The 24,326-nt window shown below is 52.0% G+C and overlaps 6 protein-coding genes across 9 annotated transcripts; 3 read left to right on the forward strand and 3 right to left on the reverse strand.

Annotated features, from left to right (window-relative positions):
• Positions 1-13: 13 nt before the first annotated feature.
• On the forward strand, positions 14-4,758 carry itfg2 (integrin alpha FG-GAP repeat containing 2). Its single transcript, XM_061268184.1, has 12 exons — positions 14-534; positions 676-771; positions 833-874; positions 945-1,113; positions 1,187-1,326; positions 1,393-1,556; positions 1,624-1,718; positions 1,787-1,840; positions 2,044-2,135; positions 2,221-2,338; positions 2,573-2,746; positions 3,096-4,758. The coding sequence occupies exons 1-12, from the start codon at positions 439-441 to the stop codon at positions 3,191-3,193; spliced, it is 1,338 nt and encodes a 445-aa protein (XP_061124168.1). The 5' UTR covers positions 14-438; the 3' UTR covers positions 3,194-4,758.
• Positions 4,570-10,486, reverse strand: nrip2 (nuclear receptor interacting protein 2). The gene is made up of 6 exons (XM_061268186.1): positions 10,146-10,486; positions 7,347-7,598; positions 6,603-6,685; positions 6,375-6,469; positions 6,258-6,310; positions 4,570-6,192 (listed from the first exon to the last, which is right to left on the reverse strand). Exons 1-6 carry the CDS (start codon positions 10,299-10,301, stop codon positions 6,091-6,093), a joined length of 741 nt encoding a protein of 246 aa, XP_061124170.1. The 5' UTR covers positions 10,302-10,486; the 3' UTR covers positions 4,570-6,090.
• LOC133145086 (endosome/lysosome-associated apoptosis and autophagy regulator family member 2-like) lies at positions 6,064-20,006 on the forward strand. 3 transcript variants are annotated; one of them, XM_061268181.1, is made up of 26 exons: positions 6,064-6,205; positions 6,273-6,317; positions 6,387-6,520; positions 7,673-7,731; positions 13,952-14,169; positions 14,980-15,100; positions 15,158-15,347; positions 15,407-15,554; positions 15,621-15,710; positions 15,779-15,884; positions 15,956-16,105; positions 16,268-16,356; positions 16,659-16,839; positions 17,021-17,149; positions 17,297-17,387; positions 17,457-17,559; positions 17,628-17,765; positions 17,843-18,115; positions 18,191-18,364; positions 18,438-18,645; positions 18,722-18,818; positions 18,894-18,995; positions 19,094-19,220; positions 19,287-19,465; positions 19,533-19,695; positions 19,766-20,006. In XM_061268181.1, exons 5-26 carry the CDS (start codon positions 14,056-14,058, stop codon positions 19,835-19,837), a joined length of 3,045 nt encoding a protein of 1,014 aa, XP_061124165.1. In that variant the 5' UTR covers positions 6,064-6,205; positions 6,273-6,317; positions 6,387-6,520; positions 7,673-7,731; positions 13,952-14,055; the 3' UTR covers positions 19,838-20,006. The 3 variants fall into 3 exon arrangements, with proteins under 3 accessions (XP_061124165.1, XP_061124163.1, XP_061124164.1); XM_061268179.1 differs by having other exon boundaries at positions 6,176-6,317; XM_061268180.1 differs by having other exon boundaries at positions 6,176-6,317; positions 6,390-6,520.
• On the reverse strand, positions 11,476-13,858 carry klhl42 (kelch-like family, member 42). The gene is made up of 3 exons (XM_061268182.1): positions 12,500-13,858; positions 12,231-12,424; positions 11,476-12,168 (listed from the first exon to the last, which is right to left on the reverse strand). Exons 1-3 carry the CDS (start codon positions 13,261-13,263, stop codon positions 11,720-11,722), a joined length of 1,407 nt encoding a protein of 468 aa, XP_061124166.1. The 5' UTR covers positions 13,264-13,858; the 3' UTR covers positions 11,476-11,719.
• Positions 20,007-20,139: 133 nt separating the features above from the next.
• LOC133145092 (tetraspanin-9-like) lies at positions 20,140-22,230 on the forward strand. Of its 2 annotated transcripts, none has more exons than XM_061268188.1 (9): positions 20,140-20,390; positions 20,822-20,890; positions 20,954-21,033; positions 21,096-21,287; positions 21,363-21,437; positions 21,506-21,607; positions 21,674-21,805; positions 21,866-21,949; positions 22,021-22,230. In XM_061268188.1, the coding sequence occupies exons 3-9, from the start codon at positions 20,971-20,973 to the stop codon at positions 22,090-22,092; spliced, it is 720 nt and encodes a 239-aa protein (XP_061124172.1). In that variant the 5' UTR covers positions 20,140-20,390; positions 20,822-20,890; positions 20,954-20,970; the 3' UTR covers positions 22,093-22,230. The 2 variants fall into 2 exon arrangements, with proteins under 2 accessions (XP_061124172.1, XP_061124171.1); XM_061268187.1 differs by having other exon boundaries at positions 20,194-20,390; positions 20,854-20,890.
• amdhd1 (amidohydrolase domain containing 1) lies at positions 22,128-24,230 on the reverse strand. Its single transcript, XM_061268185.1, has 8 exons — positions 24,002-24,230; positions 23,666-23,772; positions 23,536-23,600; positions 23,203-23,480; positions 22,903-23,128; positions 22,628-22,846; positions 22,401-22,561; positions 22,128-22,330 (listed from the first exon to the last, which is right to left on the reverse strand). The coding sequence occupies exons 1-8, from the start codon at positions 24,142-24,144 to the stop codon at positions 22,225-22,227; spliced, it is 1,305 nt and encodes a 434-aa protein (XP_061124169.1). The 5' UTR covers positions 24,145-24,230; the 3' UTR covers positions 22,128-22,224.
• Between the last annotated feature and the right edge of the window lie 96 nt (positions 24,231-24,326).

Here is a 24,326-nt window from a genome sequence, read left to right on the forward strand (position 1 = left end):
CGGATGAATCTAAATGAGAATAATCTTTTCTAAAAATTAAAATTGACTGACGCAAACGTGAGTTCTTCATGTTTTTATTGAAAACAACATAGTGCTGACACCGTACGACATCGGTTTTTCGCTTTCCAAAAAAGGCGTGCGCGCTCCCGCGGCAGGGGGAACAAAATTTCACGGGGGGACCAAATCAAGCGCAACACCGGGAAAAGCGCGACCGTCAACTTCGCTAGCCCAAAAAACGAAGCAAAAGTCGACTTTTTGAAAAATAAAAAGTCTTCAGAGTATACTTTAAAAACCGTGCTGACTAATAATGTCGTTTTCGGATTGATTGATTTACCGTCGGCTAGCACAAAACAGCAGCGACAAACGAGGAGGTTGAGACGTGCTCGAAACTGTTTCCGAACTAATGTTAACGTTGCTATTTGGCTAAATTTGGTCACTATGAGGTCGTTGAATTACGTCCAACGTGTTAGTTTGGACTTTTCGGGTACGCTCTTTCCTCACGCCATCTGCCTGGGAGATGCCGACAACGACACGGTGAGCATAACGTGCTTGAATGAAAGTTACCGTTTTTTTCCATGTATAATGCGCCCCCCTGTATAATACGCACCCTAAAAATGGCATGTTGATGAAGATTTGACCTTTCCTTTTTTTTCCTCCAACCAACTGTGCGCGTAGCTCAACGAGCTTGTGGTGGGCGACACCAGCGGCAAGTTGCACGTGTACAAGAACGACGACAGCAAAGCCTGGATCACCAGGAGCTGCGTGGGCATGGTGGGCAGAGTCACCTTGATCTATTTTGGATGGTAATAATTCAATTTCTCTTGTCTGTCAGCTGACGTGCGTCGGCGTGGGAGACGTGTGCAACAAGGGGAAGGTACGTCCCGGACCGGAGCGTGCTCTCGCCCGCTGTTGTGAACCAGTGCTCATGAAAGATCTTGGGTCAGAACTTTGTGGTGGCCGTGGGGGCGGAGGGCTGGTTCCACCTCTTCGACCTGAGCGCCGCCAAGGGCGACTCGGCGAGTCTGCACGAAGGTTTCGCCGCGGACGAGCAGAGGCCTCTCTTCACGCAGCACATCCCCGCCAACACCAAAGTCATCCTCATCAGCGATATCGGTACTCGCCCATCATTGAAATGATCGGGTCAAGTCATCGGCGCCGATTTCCCTCACGTCGATGAATTGGCCAGACGGCGACGGACGCAGCGAGCTGGTGGTGGGCTACACCGACCGAGTGGTGCGAGCGTTCCGATGGGAAGAACCGTCAGACGCTTCCGACTCGGGATCGGGTCAGCTGGTTCTACTCAAGAAATGGCTGCTGGAAGGACAGGTCGCGCCTTGGTTTTGAAGAGTATTTGCCGTCGAGCCCTCTCACTCATTTTTTATGTCGTTTCAGGTCGACAGCCTTTCGGTGAACCCGGGTCCCGAGGGCCTGCCGGAGCTCATGGTGTCCCAGCCCGGCTGCGGCTACGCCATCCTGCTCTGCTCCTGGACTCAGCAGGACTCGCCGACCCCCGGAGACCGCCACTACGACGAGGGCGAGGCCTTTGGGTCCAGCAGGTAGGAAAAGCGCTCCAAAATGTCAGGTACTGGGATCAATTTGATGGTGACTTTGCTGGTTTTCAAGTGAGGGGCCTTCACAAGATATCATCCTCCATCTGACCACCGGGCGGATCCACAACAAAAATGTGTCGACGCATCTCATTGGGAGCATCAGCAAAGGTGATCATTGATTCATGATTGATCGAAATTGGTTAGGAATCAATAGACGATGTTAATCTGATTGACAGGCTCGAAAGAGGAGTCTTCCAGATGCGGCCTCTTTGCTCTCTGCACTCTGGATGGTAAGCCCATCAATCATTCATGACGGGTGGGATTATGCCACCTCCCCCAAGGCTTCCAGCGTTAAAATTAGACGCCGGCATTCAAATAGAATGACACCCAGGAGAGCCATGACCTCCGCCAAGGCCAAAGTGTCCTCATTTGGATGCAGTTGAACAAAAAGTTTGACACTTGGAAAAAAGTGCAAATGTTAAATGTGCCGCAGGGACGCTGAAGTTGATGGACAGCTCCGAGCAGCTCTTGTGGTCGGTGCAGGTGGACCATCAGCTCTTTGCCCTGCAGAAGCTTGACGTCACGGTCACTTTTTTTTTTTTTGGGACTATTTTTACGAATGTCTCGCAAAGTGAAAGGGTCGTCGGCAAATTTCGGGTTCTTGTTTCAGAGAGACGGGCGCGAGGAAGTGGTTGCATGCGCCTGGGACGGACAGACGTACATCATCGACCACAACCGCGCCGTGGTGCGCTTCCAGTTTGACGAGAACGTCAACGCTTTCTGCGCCGGTGAGGAATCGGCAAACTGTTACCGAAAAGAAAGTTACCCATCAAATGATTCCATTTGTACAATGTTGTTGTCATTATTTTGTTTGGCCAGCAGGTGGTAGCAGAGAGCCTCACATGCTCAAGCCAATTCGTTTTTTGTCAAAATGAAGTCAATGTAAAATGATGGCTATTCATTTCATTTTTATTTCATAAGAAGAGCTACCGATTTCTAATTTCCCGTTTTGCGCCTCGCAGGCCAGTACACGTGCAAGGAGGGCAAGAACAGCCCGTGTTTGGTGTACGTCAGCTTCAACCACAAGATCTACGTCTACTGGAAGGTGCAGCTGGAGCGCATGGAGTCCACCAACCTGATGCGGTTGCTGGACGAGCGGCCGCAGTTTACGCAACACCTGGCGGCGCTGGGACTCGGTGAGTACGCCAAAAAAAAAAAAGCTCACACGCTTACTCAGCAGTGGCTGAGGTTACGCATCGGATGTGGTCGGGCGGTGACACGACACTCGCCCTAATGAGGAGGAGGTGGAATGCTGCTTGTTAGTGACAGAAAAAGTGAAAAGTCCCGTTCAGGTGGCATGAACGTAGACACAATTAAAATAGAGTGGATATAAAAAGTCTACACACCCCTGTTTGAAGGCCAGCTTTTTTGCGGTATCAAAAACTAAAACCAAGATGAACCTTTTGAGTAAAAAAAAAAAAAGGGACAGCACCGCAATGTGGGACCCTAAGAGGTCTTTGCTTGTGTGGCACCTCCTCCCCACAGGTGGCGAGGACCCGGCGGCTGTCAGATCGCTGCTGTCCGACGTTCTCTACGAAGACGCGTCCCCATCTTCTTCTTTGTCTCGGCTTTGTCCGCGCTAAGAAACGCTTGGCGACGCGCCTACTCCACTTCAAAAGGGAGCCGCCAATCAAACGTGACAGGCCGGTGGAAGCGCTTTAGTCACTCCGCACGTCTCCCCCCCCCCCCCCCCCCCTCCCCCTTTTCATGGACGGGCTCCCCGTGGCCGCCCGCGTGCCCTTTTGACACGCCAAGCCAATTGTCCTCGCTTGTTTCGTGTGCCCGGTGAGCTCGTTACGTAAGCTTGACGCGATGGATGCTGACGAGCAGCGGCGCCGCCAGCCCTCGGGAACTTAACATGACACCACCGAGCGCAGCCCCTCTCAAGATCCCAGCGGCCTACAAAAACAAGCCCGTCGTTTGACACAATCCATAGAAGCGTATTAAAGGCACAATTTTAATTTATTTGAAATGAAGCCCCGGTGCGCGTGTTTGGATTTGAAGGGAATCATTTTGAATTTGCCACGCTAGGATTTGCGAATCCACGGGCGGATGGAAATATCCAGACGGATCTTCTCGTTGTCTGGCCGACTCGCCGGTCTCTCCCTTGCTCTCGCCGGAGAGTTACATAAGCCCAGCACATCAATATTGGCCTTCCCTGCGGAGATCCCGAGCTGAGCGATGCCAGCTGCAAAAATATTGGGACGCCGAGAGCAAGAAAAATCACATTCTGCTGCTCTTAGTTGAACTTGAGGGAAGAAAAGCTTTTTTTTTTTTTTGTGGGTTACCGCTCTCTAACAGGATGCGGCGAGGCGAGTGGGAGCAAGCAAAGAGGCGGCGGCAAATTGAAGCGCGGGGATTTTCTCTCGCGCGCCTTCTCATACTTCCGTTGTCGCCTTCATGTTGTGCTCGGCTTATCGCCGGCGTGAAAAAAAAAAATAAAGCGCCTGACAGGGCCAATTTAAAAGTGGAGAGACCCAACTGGAGAAAGGATTAAGGACACCAAGCCCAATGCTGGCTCATTTTGGCCACTTTTTTCCCCCCTCCTCATCAGAGCCAGTACACAAATTCCATATTGAATTCCTTTCAAAATGGAGTTCTAAGAATTTCCTGTTTCATAGCTACACATCAAACTTCCGCCTACGCGCAGTGACTCACTCGACGTTGCCAATCACTCAATTTGGGCAAGCTTTCAAAACGTTGACTGACGCGGCCGAAATGAAGCAATGGCAAGAGGTCTCGTTTGTGCAAAGCATCTCGAGTATTTAAGAGGCTCTCGTGTTGCTAAATGAGGAAAGCGCAATCTGTTATCCTCCCTCGGTCGCAAGCCCTTATTTGGAGCTTTTTTTTTGCCGATAATGGGAATGAGCGAGGTAACCTTTGGCGAGCCGTCTGCTCGGGCGCAGATAAGACAGACGTATATGAGCCCTTTAAAAATAGAGGGAAAGATGCACAGAGCTAGCCAGAATACGTCTCTTTTTATTTGTCAGCCAGAGAAAATACGCTTGTACAGAAGAAGAGCAAGGAGAAACGCCAAAAATAAACCTGTCGTGACATAACGGCACTGGGTGACGGAGGGCAAAAATCCAAAACAAAAAAAAAAACAAGCGGCTGCATTGATAATCTGCCAACCACAGATGTGCAATAATTCACATCGACGCATTTTAGGGCATCGTTTCGTATGAAGTGTGGCGTAGTACCCGGGCTGACCTTTGAGAGGCAGTGTCGTGCCACAAAATTAAATGGAAAAAAAAGAAGAAGCTAGGCTAGCTGTTAGCTTACCTGGTAACTATGTTTTGGTGAATTTATATTGCGTAAGAATTTTTTTAATTGAATGACACAAATCGATTTACCGACAAATTAAAAAAAAATTCAATAAAATTTAAGTTTGAGCATATGTTTAGCAAATGTAAATGTGTAACATCTGTGGTTCACAGAATCCTTCAATGCATTTTTTTTTTTTTTTTACTAAATAGTAAATGCTCTACTTCCAAAGTTAGCTACCTTTAAGAAAAGATCAGAGGCAAACGTGGAGGTCTCAAAGGCGCTACAATGCACAGAATGATTCCAAAAAGATGCAACGCTTTTAAAGATGTGACAAAGGCGGCGTGGGAAGGCAGCTTGTTTGGCAGCTTGTACCCGCTCGGCTTTTCTTTTTTTTTTTGTGTGTGTGAGCCAGAAAAACACACATGCACACATTCACAGACACACACACACACTCCCGGGGTTCACTCAATCAGACAAGTACACGAACATGCAGGCGGAACGCCACAACGTCATGCACATGGAATGTTTTCCCATTTCAGTGTGACTCGGATATAAACGTGTGACGGGCTAATTTTATTTGGAGGATTTGCTGAAGCCAGCCGCACACCGAGCGACAAAACAATTTCCGGAGAAATTGCACGTGAACTAAAATCAATGAATTGTTGAAATGAACGATAATTCGTACAATGTCGCCGTACAGTTGGGAATTTTTGGTTGGAGTGTATGTCTTGAAAAATATGAGCCTGAATTCTTTTGGTTTAAATACGGAAGGATGTGCGGCCGGTTTCAAAGGTCAGTTTAAATTCTTCCGTCGTTGTTTGTCGAGGAGGTAGAGGGATGTCTAAACACTTGGTGAGTGCAGTCGCTTCCTATGTGAGTGAGTTCACACGCTAATCAGCCTAGCATAGCCTACTGCTAGTTAGTTGGCCTTTGATTTAGAATTTCTACCCATTGGGAGTCCGGTTTTCGTTCTTACACTAAGCTAGGCTAAGCTAACATTTCGGGAAGGCCAACGAAATTGATTCATTGAATTCCAGTCACCAAAAAACTCCCGTTCTCTCAATAATCTCAAATGAATTGATAGAAAAGTGCCAATTAACACACACAGGCTAATTTCTTGCGCGGCTAACGCTCATCCGGGCTCTGGCGGCGTGAACCGCTTGCGGCCCAGGCGGTCCCAAACCGTTGCGATGCGGCAGTGGGGGGGGATCGCTCACACCTTTTTCGCGCTGTCGGGTTTTTCGTCACTCAGGAAGGGAAGCTCCTCAGCGTCGCCCCCTAGCTTCAAAACCTGGCGGTTCAGGTCCAGGCAGCACTGCAGGAAGCAAGTATGGATCACTCATCTTTTTCTCTTGAGTTGTATTTGTTGATCTTGCTTACTTTGAGTTTGAGCAGAGTGCGCAGGCCGAGGCTCAGCTCGCACGTCTCGTCGTCTGAGAGGTAAGAAGAAATGTTCAAGCTCTTCAGCAAAAGCCAAGCTTTTTGAAATGGTTGTACCTTGGACCAAAGCAGAGCACTGGATGGTCTTTGAGCCCAGCTGAAGCTTGAGGTCGTTCACCGAGCCGCTTTGGACCCAACCGCTCCCCGAGAGCCTGATGGAACACCACAACATCACCGACTTCAAATTGGATCAGCGGCAACAAGTAAGAGTTCAACCTCACATTTTTCGAAATGATGTATGATACGCACAAAGAAATTCAGTTGACTTAGTGAGGACGTTCTTACCCGAGCCGTCGGCAGCAGGACGCCGAGATGTGGTTGTCTACGCTGTTGGTGTTTAACGAAAGTGTCACTCGACGCTCGCGGCACTGAGGACACAAAATGGAGTCTGTGGTTGTCAAAACACAAAACGGACGCCTGATTTGTGCTGACTTCGTCGCAATTGGTGGTTAATCATCGTTTACGAATGGACTTAATGGAACATGGACAGGATGCCCATGTGGACTCTTCAATGCTGCGTCGGCAAATATTAAGTCAGCTATTCTGTAGCTTCGACTGAATTTCCGCACACCTGTTGAAAAATTGCAAATTGTAAGGCGCCCACGGGCGACTCAAACCCCCGAGTGGAAAAAAAAAAAAAATCCCTCCCGTTTTGGTTTGAAGGTGTTTTTTAAAATCAATATAGCTGCCGCACTTCAGTCCCTCGGGTAATTTTCCCCCTTAAGGACAAAAAAATAAAAAAGCAGAGCATGTTTTTTCCACCATTGTTTTCAAGTGCTCAAGCTGAGCCTGCCTCTTATCAGCAACACCGCAAAAGGCTCGGCCTTTTTTTTTCTGTCTTTTGTCTCGGTGCTAAAATCTCTCTTCTCGCAGTGAAGTTTAAAAATAGATGTTGGATAAGTAAACCACACGCGCTAGAGCACTTAGCTGCGCTAAAAAAAACAAAAAAGTGCTGGAAAGGTTGCACAAATATTTCACTTAGTAATTTTTTTACCATAATGAAACCGTTTCAAAGGCAATTTTGGATACCTTGCAGTGAACGCGCAGAGCGGCGAGACGTGTCGTTTCGGAGGCCGCCGCCGCCGCGTCGCCGCCGTCATCGTCCGATCGCAGACTCTTGTCGCTCTCGGCCGAGGAGTCGTCGGCGCTTTCGTCCTCGCCGTCCGCCTGCCCGTCGTCGGCCAGCGGCGAGCGGACGTGGGCGGCGGGGTCTCGGGCCTCGCCCCGCAGCCGCGTGATGTTGCCCTCTAGGAGGCGGCGCTGCACGATGCTGTGGGGTTGCTATGGAAATAAGCGAGTGTCATGGATGTAATCCAGTCCTCTCACGTCTGGCCTTGTCTCAAATTGCCTTTCAGTGTCCATCTGGGAAGATGCTCAGCTCCACCAGGGAGGCGCGTTTGGCAGCCGCGGAACGGTAAGATGAGGAAGCGAGTACATTGTCCGCTTGGCTGAACACCAAAATGGCAAACAAGGCTCCCTGCACTCCATATTCGGGGCCACTCTCAGAATCTCCTCACAGTCTTGGGATTTAGCAGTCAATTCCAATTGGCCCCTAACGCTAATTGCTAGCTAACTAGCCTGAACAAGCCAGAAAGAGTCTGGCAAATACGACACCTGCTCATTGCCAGACACAGAATAACAAATGCATGCTAACTTATATTAGCATAACTCCTTTCAAGCATCCCAAGAACACCTAATAGCACTCTGGGTGAAAGGCCGCCTATTAAATGAATACTGATGTGTATTGTGCCTAATAAAGTGGCGAGTCTCCCATCCGCCTGCTGGCCGCTTGCATCCTAACGTTATTTGCGGGAGGGTTGCAGCCGCCCGGAGCACAAACAGACAACCATCTAAATTGAATTGCGCTCATAGATTGAATTTATCTATAACTGCTTCCCTGCACGGAGGAAACACCTCGAAATAAGATACGACCAGTGGCTAGCTACTTTTGATCTAACGGCTGCTAACCGGCGAGCAATGACTCAACTGTTGAGTTAGCGATTTGCTTTTGATAAGTGTCAAGCTGTTATTTAGTCATTGATTCCGCTGTGCTCAGCATATTTATATGTTGAGAAGTTGCTAGCTTAACAGTCTCCATTTGCACTTCACTGCTGTCGTTGGGCTCGTTCGAGTCGACTATTTTTAGCCGCCCAACTTCCAGCGGAACACACAGAAACGCTCACATTAGCACGCATGCGTAGCACCGCTAATTGTCCTGTGGTGGATAATAATAAGAATGCGGCCAGGGTGCATTTAAGCTGTCTATATTTTCCTGCCATAATGTTTCTTGTGAGTGTGCTTGATTTCGAAGTGCTGCTCTGCGGCTGCCTGCTGGGAAAAAAAAACAAACTCATATTTGGAGATGAATATAAAACGCCCGCTGCAGGATTAAGTCAACTCTGGTCCATCTGCCTCCATGTGGCACATCTTCTGGACTCGGCGTTCCCTTCCATTTTGATGTTTTATGCACAAGATGGCGGTGTATGTGGAGCTCAGGTGTTTTGTGTCACTGGACTCAGATGTTGAGCTAGCAATTCCCACACATCTGCGCTTTGTCTTTACATTTAATGGTTGCATAATACCCCCCCCCCCCCTGAGACGACGTTTCTCTTGCGTTAGAGGGTGGCCATTTTTTTCTTTTCTTCCTAACATGTTCGCTGATGCTCGCCACTCGGCACCCACTAACCCTCGGGCAAACGAGAACAAAAAAACAAACGTTGCGTAACCAACACTGCTGAATTACACATCAGAGCGGAAAGGCCGCCGGTGGATTCTCGTGAAGGATGGCATTTAACTGCCAATTATGATAGCAATCTCTTTCATTATTTATAAGTGTTAACCATGCTTCCCGTTTTCCACCCTTATTTTGAAATCCTTTTTTTTTTTTTCCGAAGACATTTATCAGAATCAAACTGCCAGCGAGCCAATTGCTAGCTCGTCGACAACAAGCTAGCGACTCCAACGCTAATGACAGTCAGCTCTCGATGCGTATCTTTCTATACCCGACCATGCTAATTTGCTACTTTTCATCCAGAGAGAAAATGTGGAAAAGATGAAATAAACAGCTGTCATGTATGCAGGCTCGCAGACATCCTTAGGACGTCATTCTTGTCATTTAATGACTTTCTCGAGTGTATTCAGCGGCTAAACGGCGACCCAGGCTCTCATCTGACAATTTCCATTCAGGCCGGCTCAAATCGTCAACGCCGTGCTTGACAGATTGCTTTTTTCTTTTTTTAAATTTGCCTATCTGCGCAGAGACGAGCGTCATTCCAGATAATTGGTTTTAACATAAGACGTAGCGCTTGGAGCGCCGGCAGCTAGCGTGTTAAGCTCCTCAAAACGAATCAAGTTTTAACCATTCAAAGCTTGCTTGGTGGTATTTCAAATTTCCTTTCCCTGTGACTTATTATTCCTTCGAATATATTGCCAAAATAGATGGAGCGGCTGCGCTAACTTTCAGCGTTAGCTTCCTAGGTTACTTCCTGCAATAGCTTCTGAAGTTATTTGTCCAGTCAGTGCTTGGCTTCCAAAATTGGAGTTTGCCACCCTGCTTTCTTGTGGCCCCAATGAGCTTCAAGTGCCTGTCAAGAGCTGTCTTGAAATCTTCCATCATGCTGTCAAGATGGCCAGCGATCAGCTGCTGGCCATGCTCACTCACTTAATTGCCAGCGTGAGTTATTGTTAGGCGTCCTTGGGTCCTTTGAAAGGTCCCTGCTCGTAGTAGTGACATTACAAATGACTGACATTTTCTATGCTCGCCCATAAAAATCACGTGGAGGCACCAGTGAGTTCATCCTTGATGTCCTCCGGGGTGTGCGCACTTACCAGGTCTTTAGACGTTCCCAGTCTCTTGAGACCGTCCAGGGGCAGCAGGTCAGCCGAGTCCTTGTGCGTGAACTGCGTGGCCTGCTTGAGACGGCGCTGCTGGTGCAGGATGGCTTTATCTCGGATGGCCAGCTCACCTTTTTTGGCCTCACTCATGGTCTTCAAAACGGGAATCCCGCTCGGCCCCCCTCCACCCCCCGAAACAAAAGACGTAGGAATGTAGCTTTAAGGAGAACAGTGCTGATTTGGTGTGGTCCTCCTGGATGATGGTCTGATGTGGTCGAGCATCCTTCTGCGTCTGTCTCCTTCCGAGCGGATTCTCCTCCCTCCCTCCCTCGCCCGCTTGCTTTCTCTCCTCCCTCGACACTCCTCTCCCCCTCCTCTTCCTCTCGTCAGACACCGATGAAGAGCGAATGTTTTGCTCACTTGCAACTGGCGTCCTGGTGAATGCTCGCTGGTGAGCCTCCGCGGTCCCGCTGCGGAGGTGTGACCCCACGCAGCCCGAGCCAATCAATCGTGGGGCAACGATCGTTCCCTTTCGCTCCACTAGACACTCAATTGTAAAGCTGTTTAACCCTTGGAGGCATTTTTCAATGGTGACATCAGTCGGATGTGGAATTTGTGCGTGAATTCTTAAGTCCTTGTGAAGGTTAGATTTGGTTCTAGGTCTTAGTTGGCGCCCTCTGTTGGCCTTTTGTCTGAACTACACGCATTTCCTGCTCTCCGACGTCGTGTGCTGACACTGAGCTGCATTTTTAATAATGGCATCCGACATTAAACAGAAGTCGTCGAGTCCTCATGGAGGGGAATTAGGGTGGATTGCTAGCTGGTTTGTGTCTCCCCCTGTTGGCCAGACGCCAGCATTACACGTATTTGTCTCTTTTTATTTTCTTGCTATTGTTTAATTCCCTTTGGAATTTTTCAGAAAACAGTTTCCACTGTCAGGAAACCGATTTATACTTGTAAAAATTTACTTGACAGGTTTTTAAATTCTTGAGTGCTCGTGAACGTTATTTAGCTTGGATTTCTGGGTTGTTTCTGTTGCCCTCTGTTGGCCACCTGTCCACACTACACGCATTTCTATCCGTCTTAAACTTGCATATATTTCAGTCCAGGTTAACAACTTACTTTATATTAATAATGTTTATTTATAATTCTCAATTTATTCCACAGATTGAGGAATGAAAAGCACCTTTTATTCAACAAACTTTAGCAACAGCCCAAAAAAAAAAAAAAAAAAGCAAAACCAGCAGTATGGTCATTTTGTGCTTTTTGTGAGAGGATTGAGTTTGTAATGGAAAAGGCACGTATGCAATTGAATGTCACAGAATTTCAACTCTTTCTATCTTTATCATAGGAATGCTTTTTTTTTTTTTTTTTTTAACGTTTGTCATGAACATCTGCAACCTGTATTCCAACAAAAATGAACATTTTGACCGTAACTATTTTTTGACCACTGACATCTGTCTGCTCATAGACCCCCCCCCCCCCCCCCCGTAGGTCTGGAGTGTGAAACATTAAGTGCAATTTAGCTTAATTTGGCTTCAATGTAGTGGCAGATGTAGTCTCTTCCATCACAGCACGTTGGGGAGATAAAGCGAGCAAAGCAGCATGTTCTGTCCGAACGCTCGCAAGCGCCTGAAGGCCTCCCAGGCGTCGTTGAAGATGTTGTACTTGAGGAAGACGCGGTGCTCCATGCTGGTGGACAGCCCCACGTCGCGGCTCATGATGTAGATGCCGTCGTTGTGCAGCGTGCACGTCAGGTTGAGGCCCGACTTGGACGTGTTCTCCTTGAGCTGCAGCCACTCGCCGGTGGTGACGTTGTACGACTGCACGGTCAGCACGTCCTCCATCTCGCTGGGCCAGCGCCGCGCGTGCTCCAGTTTGTGCGTGTAGCCGCCCACCAGGTAGATGGTGTCCTCCACCGACAGCATCTGCTGCTTGCGCACGTGCACCGTGCACGGGCGGAACGCCGTCCACGTGTCGGCCGCGGGGCAGTAGCGCAGAAGGTTGGTGTTGCGCACTGTGGCGAGACACAAACGTTAGCAGACAATGGCCAGATGCACACTGGACCTTTGCGCCCACCTCTGGCCGTGTATCCGCCCATGACGTAGATCATTCCCTGGCACTCGCAGGCCGAGAACTCGGCCAGCGGGTCGGGCATGGACGACACGCAGGTCCAGTAGTCGTTCTCCGGGCTGTAGCACTCCACCGTGCCCAGACTTTGTCCCCCCACGGCGTACAACTTGCCTTGCACGGCCAGGAGCTTGAAGTTGGACCTGAAGGACGGCAAAAAAGGGGTCAGGGTCTTGAAAGAACTTGCCAAACTGCCGCTCCAGCCATGAGGACGTTACCTCTTCTGGTTGAGTGGCGCCACCTGGTTCCACTCGTTCCTGCAGGGGTTGTAGCAGTGCGTGGCCGAGATCTCCTGGCTGCTGGTTCGGTAGCCCCCGGCGATGAAGAGGTAGTTGTCCAGCACGGCCGAGCCGTAACCTCTCACGTTGATCATGTCCGCCGGCAGGTTGTTGGCCAGCGGCTTCCAGCGCTGCTCGGCCTCGCCGTACCTCAGCATGGAGCAGGGCTCTTCCTGGTCCGGCATGTCCAGGCACAGGCTGCTGAAGTCCCCCATGACCACCAGGGTGGCGGCACCTCTCATGCGCATCTCCTTGGCCTGCTCCCTGACAGTAGGGGGGAGGCTGCAGAACTCGGGTCGCCTCATCATGGGGTGGTAGTAGCAGCTCATGAATTTGAGGCAGGCGCCGCGCAGCTCGTGAGTTCCGTAAACCTCCGACAGGGTGTAGAGCTCCACGCAGTTGTCCGGCCGGATCTCCGCCATCAGCACCTTGAGGATGGAAGTGACCTGCAAGAAGGACGCTGTCTCGATCAGGTCCTCCAGGGTCTCGTTGACGACCTCTACTTTGGAGGTGTTGATGAACTCCAGGACCAGCTCCAAGCCGGGGGCGCTGAGGCCCTGCAGCTGCACGGAGTCCTCCGTGGACTCCCTCATTCCCGAGCTGTACAGGGCACGGAAGTAGTCGCTCTTCTCAATCAGCTTCCTCTTGTTCACCTCGTATCTTTTGTCCTCCATCACGATGGCGACGTTGTGCTCCGATGACATGTCGAAAAGGGTGCGCGTCTCGAGCAGGCCGACTTGAACGGATTTGGTTTACGTCTCACCGGTGTGAACCGTTCCAAATATGGCCATGTTTGGCCCACGGCTCGTCATCGAGCAACTTTCTATAGCCGGGGAAGCTAACCTGCAAACGACGCCGGACAGAACCGGCCACAGACAGGCCAGCAACGCACTTTAACACCCGGCAAGAGTCCGATAAAAGATCCCCCGATAATGAAAGTGGTCGTTTAAGTGATGTAAAGAACTTCCGAAAGCGACCGTGGTGATTTGCATCCCATTTTGTCAGCCTTCGCTGCCAACTTTGGGATTGTTTTGGGTCCGGGCGCTCTTCGTCGTTGGTGGCTTTATTGCTAACTATTGCGTGCTGCTGCCGCCTGGCGGTGTTTGAGCGCTACTGCGTTTGACTCGTTCTTTGGAGAATTCTCTGCTTCTTTCACTACGAGGTAATAACGTTTGGAAAATATGGTTCGGAAGAGCTCGTTAAATACAGGAATGGTGGCGTTTGAAACACTCTTGGCAAGTGTCTTTTCATTCGAAACCGGGAGATGGCACGTAGGCCTTCCCGCTTGGCTTAACGTGGGTGTTTATGCTTTTAGTTTGAAAACCGGACGTCTCGTCTCATCTGTGCATTCCTTGTGACTTGACGTCGGTTGTGTTTATTTGCGTGTGACAGGCAGACGGTGGCACATCAATGACTGGGGCGTTACACGTCCGGACCGCTTTGACTCTGTGGCTCCAGGCAGCGGGCCGTCCGCCGTTCGTTCGTTCTCCGAGTTGATGATGTGGGAACCGGCGTGCGCCTCCTGGTCCCCCCGCTGCCTGCTGATGCTCATCATCGTCGCCGCTGTCAAGCCAACCTACGCCGACACGACGCTACCGCCGTGCGACGAGGTATCGATCCTATTATTCATTTGTAGAATGAGTGCAAAACATTGATCAATGATAACACTGGTGATATTTAAGTTGTTATGTATAACATGTTAGCCAAATAGTTGAATTGCACGTTGAAGCTTGAACAAATTGTTCATTCGATACCATTCATTTGATCTCATTTTAGCCAAGCTTGTGCTAAAACTAACCAGTAATGGAATATAATCCCATTTTTGGTCCGTGCATCCACTCATCTTCAATTGTTGCCACCGCTGCCTTTTTATGGCTTGCCCCCGTCCAATCCCATCTCCTTCCTCTCGTCCCCTCATCCATCGCCATGGCAACCGGCACGAGTTACCCGGGAGACCAACAGATTGCGCGAGCCGGCTGTTTGTCTTTCTCCTCGGCCGCTTATCGGTTTCACGGCGCTTTTAATTCGCGGGCGCCCGTCGTTCTGCCTGGAGGCCGAAGCGTCGCCGAGGTGCCTTTGTCGCCTCGGGCGGTCGTGGCTGGGAAGTCGTGCAAGCACGACACGGGAAATGTGGTGAAAAGTGAAGAATTTCAAAAATTCCCACCCAACCTGTTTGTTGCCTCACAGGGTGTAAAAGGAAACAAGTTTGCAAATGGAACTGAACATTTTTTTTTTTTTTATTCAGCAGTGCACACTAGAAATATTGTCACGAGGATTGACCACGCTCCTCCGGCCAAAACATGCATTAACATGCATTTCCCGCTCCGGCCCATTAGTTGCCATGGCGATCAGGGTCACCCAGGCCACTTTCTCCGCTCCGCCGTCCATTAATAATTGCCGAGGGCCCTTATGTCCTGCAGATGGACTACTACTACCAGTACACAGAGTGTGACAGCACGGGGTCCCGCTGGAGGGTGGCCATCCCGCTCAATCCGGGCACCTGCTCGGGCCTCCCGCCCCCCAGCAGAGGAACCGACTGCAGTGAGTCTAGCGCCACCTGGAAATGCTCTTTCCCGGCTTCATTTTGCTTTTGCCCAGGCTTCTCGTGCTCGGCCGGCAAGTTCCTGGAAATGTCCACGCAGTCGTGCACGCCGTGCGCGGCCGGCTCCTACTCGCTGGGCAGCGGCCTGCGCTTCGATCAGTGGGACGCCCTCCCCGGCGGATTCATCAGCATCGCCAGCTTCCTCAACGCCAAGCCGCCCAACGGCGACTTCCAGGCGTGCAGCAAGTACGTTTATCTTTCCCGTCCCCACGGTTCGGCTGGATAATTGAGCGATTGCGGCGCAGCTCGACGTGGACCCCGCATGGCGTCTACCTGGAGTCCAACCGGGACGAGTGCACCGTGTCGCTGGTCTACGTGGTCCACCTGGAGAAGCAGGGCTCCGTCTCCTTCACCTACCAGTACCCCGACAACAACATCTTCTTTGAGTTCTACGTGAGAACACCTTTGTCCTCGTCGGCCACATGTCGGCCCTCTCCGTATGACTGTGCGTGCGTTCAGGTCCAGAACGAGCAGTGCCAGGAGATGAGCCAGAGCGACGAGCAGAGGTGGATCAAGGTGACCAGCAACGGAGAATGGGGAACGCACGCGGTGGGTGGAAGTCGCCAACGACACACAAGGTACACGTGAACGCACTCTGACGCCAACTTGTGTCGCAGATCAACTTGTGGGCCGGCACCAACATCCTGTACTGGAGAACCACGGGCATCCTAGTGGGCGTCAAGATGGTCCAACCTGTGCTGCTCAAGGAAATCAGAATAGAAGGTCAGGAAAAGAAAAAGTGGCCAACATTCCAGCAGGAACATTTTGCTCATCTTTTGCAATATTTTAAAAAGGTGTGGCCTACACGTCCGAGTGCTTTCCCTGCCGACCCGGGTGGTTCAGCGCCAGCCCCGGCTCGTCCTCCTGTCGCCCGTGTCCCAGCGGCACCTTCTCCGCCAAGGGCTCCACTTCTTGCGCCGCCTGCCCACCGAATCACTACTCGCGTGCGTACGCATCCACATTTCGAAAACCGACAAAGAATTGACGCAGCACAAGATGTGGAGGAAGTAAAAGTGCTGAGTCACACCTTCCAGGAAATTCAACAATTTCATTTTGTGTTACAGCCAAATTAATTATAACTGACTATAATATTGTTGTTGTCTTAGTGGAGGGATGGGCCGAGTGCAAGGTGAGGCCTCCGTGTGCCGACAGGGACTATTTCCAGATTCACACGCCTTGTGACAGCCAAGGAAAGGTTAGTGTGTACACGCGCGCACACGCACGCACGCACACACACGCACACGCTTCCTGGTTCCTCATACCAGGCCCACATGTGTGAAAGGAAGTCAGTCCCTGGACCAGAGTGAGCAAAACCGTTGCTAATGCTACGATTGAGAAGATGCAAAGGAGAGGAACAAACATGAGAGCTCTGAAATTGTGGCCCCCTCTAAGCTCATCTAATAAATCATTTATAATATTAATTAATTTATAATAATAATAATAATATTGTTAAGTTTGTACCATCAGTTTTTTTTTTTTTTTCCACCCCCGCTGCAGACGCAGGCGGTGTACCGCTGGGTGGAGCCTAAGATCTGCGACGAGAACGCCACCGGCGCCGTGGCGCTGCCCGCCTCGGAGCGGCGCAAAGCGTGCCCGCCGTGCAACCCGGGCTTCTACAACAGCAACGACTCCACCTGCTCGCCGTGCCCGGCCGGGACGCGCTCGGATGGCACCTACGGTAACGCTCGCGCACGCCGGCTGCCGCGTTATCTTGGCCCCCCGGCATGTCGCCCGACTGGTCGGGCCTGAAAAAGAAGGTCGGGGGTCACAGACGTTTTCGCAATGCGTCGGCAATGTCGAGAGAATTGTGGTTTCTTCCCGCTTTACGAGCATTTCTCAACATTTGCGCGTGTGCGCAGCGTGCACGGCGTGCCCCTCGGGCACAGAGCCGGTCCTGGGCTACGAGTTTCGATGGTGGAACGTCCTTCCGACCAATATGAAGACTTCCTGCTTCAACGTGGGGAATTCCAAATGCGACGGCATGAACGGTAAGAATTTTTGGCACGCGTCCATTCGCTGCGGTTTTTCAGACCGACATAACTTGACTAACCGATTTATTGCACAAGAGCCGTAAGAACTCGAAATCGGTTTGATGGAGCCGATGGAAAAATGTTTGGCCGCGTGTCGACGTTCAGGTTGGGAAGTGGCGGGCGACCACGTCCGAAGCGGAGCCGGCTCGTCGGACGACGACTACCTTATCCTCAGCCTGCACGTGCCAGGCTTTAAGTAAGGATGCCCGTGAGGCTCACCGGCGTTCCCACGCATGAACGGGACGTGTTTTTGTTTCGGGCGCAGGGTGCCGGCGTCACTGTCGGGCATGAGCGGCGGCGAGGTGGGGCGGATCACCTTCCAATTTGAGACGCTCTGCAGCGGTGACTGCCAGCTCTACTTCATGATGGTGAGTGCGAGGAGGACGTTCGTTGGGCCCCCGGCGGCTTCACGCTTGTCCTGTGGCGCCCCCTGCAGGACGTGCAAAGCAAGAGCACCACCGTGGTGGAGTCGTGGGAGGGCACCAAAAGCCGCCAGTCGTATTCGCACAGCATGAGCAGGAACGACTCTGTCACGTTCACGTGGGCCTTCCAGAGAACCAATCACGCTCTGGATGTAAGTTATAAAAAATGAAAAAATTGGGATCATCGACAAATGCTGGGCGTCCCTAATGAAGCTTCCCGTTTGCACAGGTGCGTCGCTACGTGGGCGACAACGTGAAGCTCTTCTCTATCCACGTGACCAACGTGCTGGAGGGCGTGGCCTCGGGATGCCGAGCGTGCGCCCTGGTGCCCGACGGCTCCCGGCGAGCCGGCTCCACGTGCGTGCCGTGCCCGCCGGGCTTCTACATCCACGCCGAGACCAACCGATGCGAGGAGTGCCCGCCCGGCACGCACCTGGCCGGACGCCACACCTACGGCCGCGAGGCCTGCGTGGCGTGCGGGCCCGCCAGCGTCAGCGACCGGGTGAGCGAGCGCTCTGCCGACACGCGGCGAGAGAAAGGAAAGAAAAAAAATCCATAAATGTGCCTTTTCTTCCAGGAACATTCCCGTTGCTACAGCGACTGCTCCTTTTCGCGCCCGCACAACAACCGCACGCTGACCTACGACCTGAGCGCGCTGAGCGACGTGGCCTCGCTCACCCTGAAGCCCAGCTTCACCACTAAGGGCACCAAGTACCTTCACCTTTTCAACATCAGCCTGTGTGGCCACCAGGTCAACTGAAAAACAACCTTTGACAAGGTGAGACATTTTCCAGGCGTAACCACGGCGACGCGTGTGCGTACAGGGCCGCAGAGCAGCAGTGTGCAGGAACAACCTGACCGACTTCAGCGGCGTGTTCAACAAAGACGAGCAGGGCAACGACGACGGCGCCGCCCGGCTGGCCAACGCGGTGGACGGCTTCATCTGCCAGTCCACCATCATCCCGGCCGACGGGCGCGGCTTCCGGACGCCCATTTCCTCGCAGTCCGTCCGCCTGGCCGACACGTTTCTCGGTAGGTCCGCTTTCGAACGGCGCCGTTCTGCTCGGCCGCCGCTCAGTGTTAGTTTGGCGCCCCCCCCCCCCCGCAGGAGCGACCGTGGACCGCTTCCTGGACGGCGTGAGGGCTGACCCAGGGCTCTTCCCGGAAAACACCAACAATGTTCCAGACCTCAACTTCTTCTACAGGTAGACAATCAAAAGATGCACCTTTGTGTTTTTTCTACCCACGTGACACATTTCTTCACGTCATTTTCATTTCAGGTCGACACAGGTGACGGCGTCCTGCGATCAAGGCCGCAGTTCGGTCATCGTGGTTCGCTGTAATCCCCGAAAATCTCAACGTGGCGAGCTCTCTGTGCCCAGGTCAGTCGAGCATGTGTGAAAATGTCGAGACATTTTTTTATTTTATACAAAGTTGTGAACATATTGCAAAAAAAAATCTTTTGTGGGGGGGTTTCTAGCTCCTGTCCTGCAGGAACCTGTGACGGCTGCGCCTTCCACTTCCTGTGGGAGAGCGCCAGTGCCTGCCCGCTCTGCACGCGAGACGACTACCACCAGCTGGATGGCGCCTGCAAAGGCGGCATCCAGGTTAGCCGCGTGCACCGCACACTCGTAATCATAACGTCACGTGTCATCCGCCCAATCTGTTTCCAGGAAACATTTTACTTGTGGAACGAGCCCAAGCTGTGCACCAAAGGCGTCCCGCTGCCTCCCAGGAGCTCCACCCCTTGCGAGTCTGTCGCCTTGTGGCTGAAGTTGGGCGTGAGCGGCGGAGGCTTTTCGGCCGCGCTGCTCGTCGTCCTCACCTGCTATTTTTGGAAGAAGAACAAGAGGTGTGTCTTCATACCTGTGACCACGTTTTGCCTTGGGTGATCACGTGACGTGACGTACTCGCCACAGGCTGGAGTACAAGTACTCCCGTCTGGTGATGTCGGCCAACAAGGAGTGCGAGCTGCCCGCCGCCGATAGCTGCGGCCTGGACGAGGGCGAAGACCCCGACGACGACACCGTCTACACCCGCAAGCCCTCCCTGCTACGGAAGCTCCGCTCCATTGCCAACAAGGTGTGTGTTTGCCACTTTAGGATGTTTTTAAACTTGTCATTTTTCCACTCAACCCAATGGTGTCTTTCAGCATGAGGGAGGAGACAGCAGTGAATCTGTGCAGCTCAACAGCTCTCAGGCGGATCGCTGGGTCATGGATTAGTCCTACTGGACTCACCTGCCATTTGATGCGCCTCGGTGTTTGGGGAGGAAAAAAACGGACCTCTTTCTATTGTTTTTATACATTTTTATTTGGGTTCTTTTAAGGGCCATGTATTTATATCAGTGTTGTTTATTTAATAAACTATTTTTCCCTGGAGTTAACACTACAATTTATGTTTGGCCCAGTATGTTTTTGGCCCAGTAAATGACGTCAGATGTTGGCATGTGCTCGTCTTCCCCCTGGCGGCACTGTGTGCCATTACAAGTGACAGGAGAGGTGGCTGCACTCGCGAGACTAACCTTTACAGACATGCGCACAACGCGGGGCAGTGTGCGCCGTCTTCCTCCGCCGCAAGCTCCGCCCTCCGCACATAGAACCTCCTCTTTCTCGTACTGTGGATGTACCTCGGCGGTGGCGTAAACTTTGACGGGCTTTCTGTCGTCTCCCAGCCTTCGTTTGTTGTTTTTAAATTAACTTTTCCCGCAGAAGCAGTATGTGAAAAACGAAGGCTGGCAAGCAATCTGCGGAATGACAAGCTTCAGTTCATAGCGCGGTAAGAAATAGTCCCTCTTTTTCCCTGTCTCCGCTTGTTGTGATTTATTTTTTTTTCCTGGCACAAAAATGGTCATGGCGTTGTAGAAAGCCCTCCAAAGTGGACTAAAAACTATTCTTTATCGTTCTTGTCTTGTAAGTGACCTTGTTGGTGGGAGTTAAAATGCAGCTGGTTATGTTTTTTGCAGCGCAAACTTCCAAACTTGTTAAAGCCTCATTTGAAGTTCACTCCCGTGACGTCACTTGGCAAACATTTGGCGTAACAATAAATGCAGTTCAACTATAATGATATTTATTTATTTATTTATTTATTTATTTATTTATTTATTTATTTATTTATTTATTTATTTGTTTGTTTGTTTGTTTGTTTGTTTGTTTGTTTGTTTGTTTGTTTGTTTGTTTGTTTGTGATTATTATTATATAATTACGAAGTTCCACTCCGTGTTAATGTTGATCTTTTCCAGATCGTCCTCGTTTCTCCTCCGTCATCGTATTCAAGTGGTAAGTTTGTTGTGATGTTACAATGCCAAAATAAAGATGGAGTAAATGAATTTTCTACTTCAGGTCCAGTAATCGGCAAAATGGCTCGCGGCTGCGTCTGTTGCGTCAAGTACATGCTCTTCCTCTTCAACCTGCTCTTTTGGGTAATGGCGTTTCCACGACTCAGCGGGAATGGAACTCTGAGTGAGCAGTATGTTTGTTGCAGCTGGGCGGCTGCGGGCTGCTGGGCGTGGGCGTGTGGCTGTCGGTGTCGCAGGGCAACTTCGCCGCGCTGTCGCCGTCCTTCCCGTCCATGTCGGCCGCCAACCTCATCGTGATGCTGGGCACCGTCGTCATGGTGACGGGCTTCCTGGGATGCCTGGGTGCCATCAAGGAGAACAAGTGCCTCCTGCTAAGTGTGAGTCAGCTGCCATCCAAACGCTAATTGATGGGCGCTACAGCTTGAATATTATTTGTGTTTTCCTTCCCCAAGTTTTTCATCGTCCTGTTGATCATCCTGCTGGCCGAGCTCATCCTCCTCATCCTCTTCTTCGTCTACACCGACAAGGTTGGACGCGCTCGTGTTTCCGCTGCCGAAGGACGCCGCCGCGAATGTGTCCATCTGTTTCCTCGCAGGTGAGCGAAAACGCCCGGCGGGATCTGAAGGACGGCCTGGTCCTGTACAACACGGACAACAACGCCGGTTTGAGGGACGCGTGGGACGCCATCCAGGGGGAGGTGAGACGCGTGGCGATGCGGCTGAAGAGCCAGAAAATGCTTTGTCGTGACGTCTCCATGTGGCAGTGGCACTGCTGCGGCGTGACGAGCTTCAGCGACTGGCGCGCGGCGCTTCAGGTGGACGCCGTTCCCGACAGCTGCTGTCAGCTCGTCCATTCGGGATGCGGACGCAACGCATCCGATGCCTTCTGGACGCGGGTCAGTTGATCAAGGCGGGTCAAGGCTGTTTGCATTGAGTTGACTTCTTCTTGGTTACAGGGCTGCTACGAGAAGATGGAGGAGTGGCTGGACGACAACAAGCACCTTCTGGGCACCATCGCCATGTGTGTCTTGGTCATTCAGGTGGGCAGCAGCCTTCAGCGGCCGCCGTTTTGTGACGTGACTGCGCTCTTTTAATGGTGTGTCGCTTTCAGCTCCTCGGCATGGCCTTCTCCATGACGCTGTACCAGCAGATCCACCGCGGCGGCATAAAATACCAAGCCTGACCCCGCCCGGTACATTCCACTACCACAAGGCGGTATACGCACACGGATCCATTTATTCCTTTTGAGCAGTTACTTTTATACCACAAGTATTTCTCGAGTGTCCTGACATGTTCAATAAAAGCACAACCATCTTCACAAGGCCAGCGTCTTGTCGTTGTCGTAGACGACGTCGCCCTTGACGACCACGAAGCGGATGAGCTCCTGATGCGCCCCCAGCTGGTAGATGAGATGCTCCCACCTGTGCAGAGCCGCTCTCATCTTTCCGTTTACGGTCACCGTGTGCGCCATTTTGAGTAAGAGCTATTTACCGCGGGGCGTTGATGACCAGCAGGTCGCCGTGTTTTCCCGCCTCCAGCGAGCCGTGCGTGTGCGAGCGTCCCAGGGCGTAGGCGGCGTTAATGGTGGCCGCCGCCAAGGCCTCGGGCATGGACATCCTCATGTTGACGCAGGCCAGGTGCATGACGATGGGCTTCGGGCGGGAGGGCAAGAAAAGCGGCATCGGCAAAGGCGCCTCACGGGAAGGCACGGGACTCACCATGGAGCAGCAGTACGCGTTGGGGTTAAAGTCGCTGCCCAGGGCCACGATCACGCCCGCGTCCAACATGGCGCGCGCCCGCGGTTGGGCTAGCCTGAGGATGTAAGCCGTGGTCGGCAGCAGGACGGCCGCCGTCTTGGCCCGGGCCATGGCGGCGATGCCCTGGTCCGTCGCTTCCTCCAGATGGCTGACGGCCAACGCTCCCAGCTCGGCCCCCAGCTGCGGGTGGGACGTGAGAAAGGCCGCTCCTGGACGGACGGCAAACGGAGGCCTACCTGAGCGGCGTTCATGGGATGCAGCTCGTCTCCGTGGAAGTTGGCGTTAAGACCCATCTCCATGCCCGCCCGCAGGATGGCGCGCGCGGAGGGCACGTCGAAGACTCCCTCCTCGCAGAACACGTCGATGTTGTCCACCCGCAGCGTCCCGGCCGCCATGCGCTCCTTCAATGCGGGAAGTTGAACCTGCAGGATGTCCTCCGTGGCTTCTGCCACACTTTTCCCTCTTCGGACACATTGAAGTAAGTTCACAGTCACTCCGGACAGATTTAGGAGGCAGAAAATCGAGGTGCAGCGTACTTGGGCACGGCATGGGCGCCGCAGTACGTGGCGGAGATGCTGATGGGCAGAGTGCGGCGGGCTTCCTCCATCACCTCCAGCATCTTCATCTCGGTGGGCAGATCCAGACCGTAGCCGCTCTTGACCTCCACCAGCGTGGTGCCGGCCCGCCGCATGCGCTCCAGCCTGCCGCTCAGCGAGGTCAGGAGGTCATCGGCGTCGGCCGCCCGTGTGCGCTCCACTGTGAAGTGGATGCCGCCCCCTGCTCGGTGCACGTCCATGTAGGTGGCGCCCGCCAGCTGAGGCGGAAATCAGTCCGTCTGAGAGGGTCACCGCGGCGACGTGGCGGCTTACCTTCATGGCAAACTCGTGCACGCGGTCGCCGGCCCAGATGGGGTGGGTGTGAGCGTCGACCAAGCCTGTCGACAGAATTCTACTCCTACTACTTTTTAAAAAATATTTGACTTTTTATTATGAAACTCACCAGGCAAGACACACATCCCCGTGGCGTCGATCACACGATCGAAGGAAGCATCCGAATACTCCGATTGGATCACATCGAGCGGGCCAACCGCTTTAATTAGCCCGTCGCTGAGCGGCACAAAGAGACATTAAAAATGTATTTCTAAAGCATAAAAGATTTCAATAATTCATCAAGAAAAATCCAGTTAACATCCACAAGTAAAATGCTGGGAAAGAAGAAGAAAAAAAATAGTTCTTTATGGTGACGCAGTGACTGGCATCAGCCGCTAGAGGGCGCTGTTGAAACGCGAGTAGTAGCGTTAACGACAGCAGAGATGGCCCTGATTTTGTGGCTAACCTGCCGACGACGACACTTGCACCGTGGATGACGTGGATGTCGATGTCCCTGTCGCCTTTTGTCAGGTATTTCTCGCCGTTGTTGCAAATCACGAGCACCTGCTGCGCGTTTTTCACCAGTAGTTTCAAACCACTTGTCGACATGTTGTCTCTTTCTCCAGATGACGCTGTGAGCTTTTACGCTTCGGAGAGCAACCTGGCTTTTTTTTTTTGCTCCTCATTCTGTTTGACAAATATTTGAGCAACAGAGGCTAAAGTGCACAAGGGGCGGGGCTTCCAAAAGACAACACAGGTCAGCCCGTTACTCGCGTCTTGTCTACACGTTA

This window comes from Syngnathus typhle, linkage group LG21, assembly GCF_033458585.1.
Source record: "Syngnathus typhle isolate RoL2023-S1 ecotype Sweden linkage group LG21, RoL_Styp_1.0, whole genome shotgun sequence".
NCBI lineage: Eukaryota > Metazoa > Chordata > Actinopteri > Syngnathiformes > Syngnathidae > Syngnathus > Syngnathus typhle.

Excerpts from the sequence above, each read along its gene's own strand:
- LOC133145092 (XM_061268188.1), top strand. The coding sequence starts at position 20,971 with ATGGCTCGCGGCTGCGTCTGTTGCGTCAAGTACATGCTCTTCCTCTTC. Across the intron at positions 21,608-21,673 it reads GGGACGCCATCCAGGGGGAG|TGGCACTGCTGCGGCGTGAC; the intron begins GTGAGACGCGTG and ends TCCATGTGGCAG. Across the intron at positions 21,806-21,865 it reads CCGATGCCTTCTGGACGCGG|GGCTGCTACGAGAAGATGGA; the intron begins GTCAGTTGATCA and ends TCTTGGTTACAG.
- klhl42 (XM_061268182.1), bottom strand. The coding sequence starts at position 13,263 with ATGTCATCGGAGCACAACGTCGCCATCGTGATGGAGGACAAAAGATAC. Across the intron at positions 12,425-12,499 it reads GCGCCACTCAACCAGAAGAG|GTCCAACTTCAAGCTCCTGG; the intron begins GTAACGTCCTCA and ends GCCGTCCTTCAG. Across the intron at positions 12,169-12,230 it reads GGGCGGATACACGGCCAGAG|TGCGCAACACCAACCTTCTG; the intron begins GTGGGCGCAAAG and ends GTCTCGCCACAG.
- amdhd1 (XM_061268185.1), bottom strand. The coding sequence starts at position 24,144 with ATGTCGACAAGTGGTTTGAAACTACTGGTGAAAAACGCGCAGCAGGTG. Across the intron at positions 23,481-23,535 it reads TGCACGAGTTTGCCATGAAG|CTGGCGGGCGCCACCTACAT; the intron begins GTAAGCCGCCAC and ends TTTCCGCCTCAG. Across the intron at positions 22,562-22,627 it reads ACGCGTACTGCTGCTCCATG|CCCATCGTCATGCACCTGGC; the intron begins GTGAGTCCCGTG and ends TCCCGCCCGAAG.
- LOC133145086 (XM_061268181.1), top strand. The coding sequence starts at position 14,056 with ATGATGTGGGAACCGGCGTGCGCCTCCTGGTCCCCCCGCTGCCTGCTG. Across the intron at positions 15,348-15,406 it reads GACTTCCAGGCGTGCAGCAA|CTCGACGTGGACCCCGCATG; the intron begins GTACGTTTATCT and ends ATTGCGGCGCAG. Across the intron at positions 17,560-17,627 it reads GCCAGCTCTACTTCATGATG|GACGTGCAAAGCAAGAGCAC; the intron begins GTGAGTGCGAGG and ends CGCCCCCTGCAG.
- itfg2 (XM_061268184.1), top strand. The coding sequence starts at position 439 with ATGAGGTCGTTGAATTACGTCCAACGTGTTAGTTTGGACTTTTCGGGT. Across the intron at positions 2,136-2,220 it reads TGCAGAAGCTTGACGTCACG|AGAGACGGGCGCGAGGAAGT; the intron begins GTCACTTTTTTT and ends TTCTTGTTTCAG. Across the intron at positions 2,747-3,095 it reads CCTGGCGGCGCTGGGACTCG|GTGGCGAGGACCCGGCGGCT; the intron begins GTGAGTACGCCA and ends TCCTCCCCACAG.
- nrip2 (XM_061268186.1), bottom strand. The coding sequence starts at position 10,301 with ATGAGTGAGGCCAAAAAAGGTGAGCTGGCCATCCGAGATAAAGCCATC. Across the intron at positions 7,599-10,145 it reads TGGGAACGTCTAAAGACCTG|CAACCCCACAGCATCGTGCA; the intron begins GTAAGTGCGCAC and ends TTATTTCCATAG. Across the intron at positions 6,193-6,257 it reads GCACTCTGCTCAAACTCAAA|TGCTGCCTGGACCTGAACCG; the intron begins GTAAGCAAGATC and ends TGCTTCCTGCAG.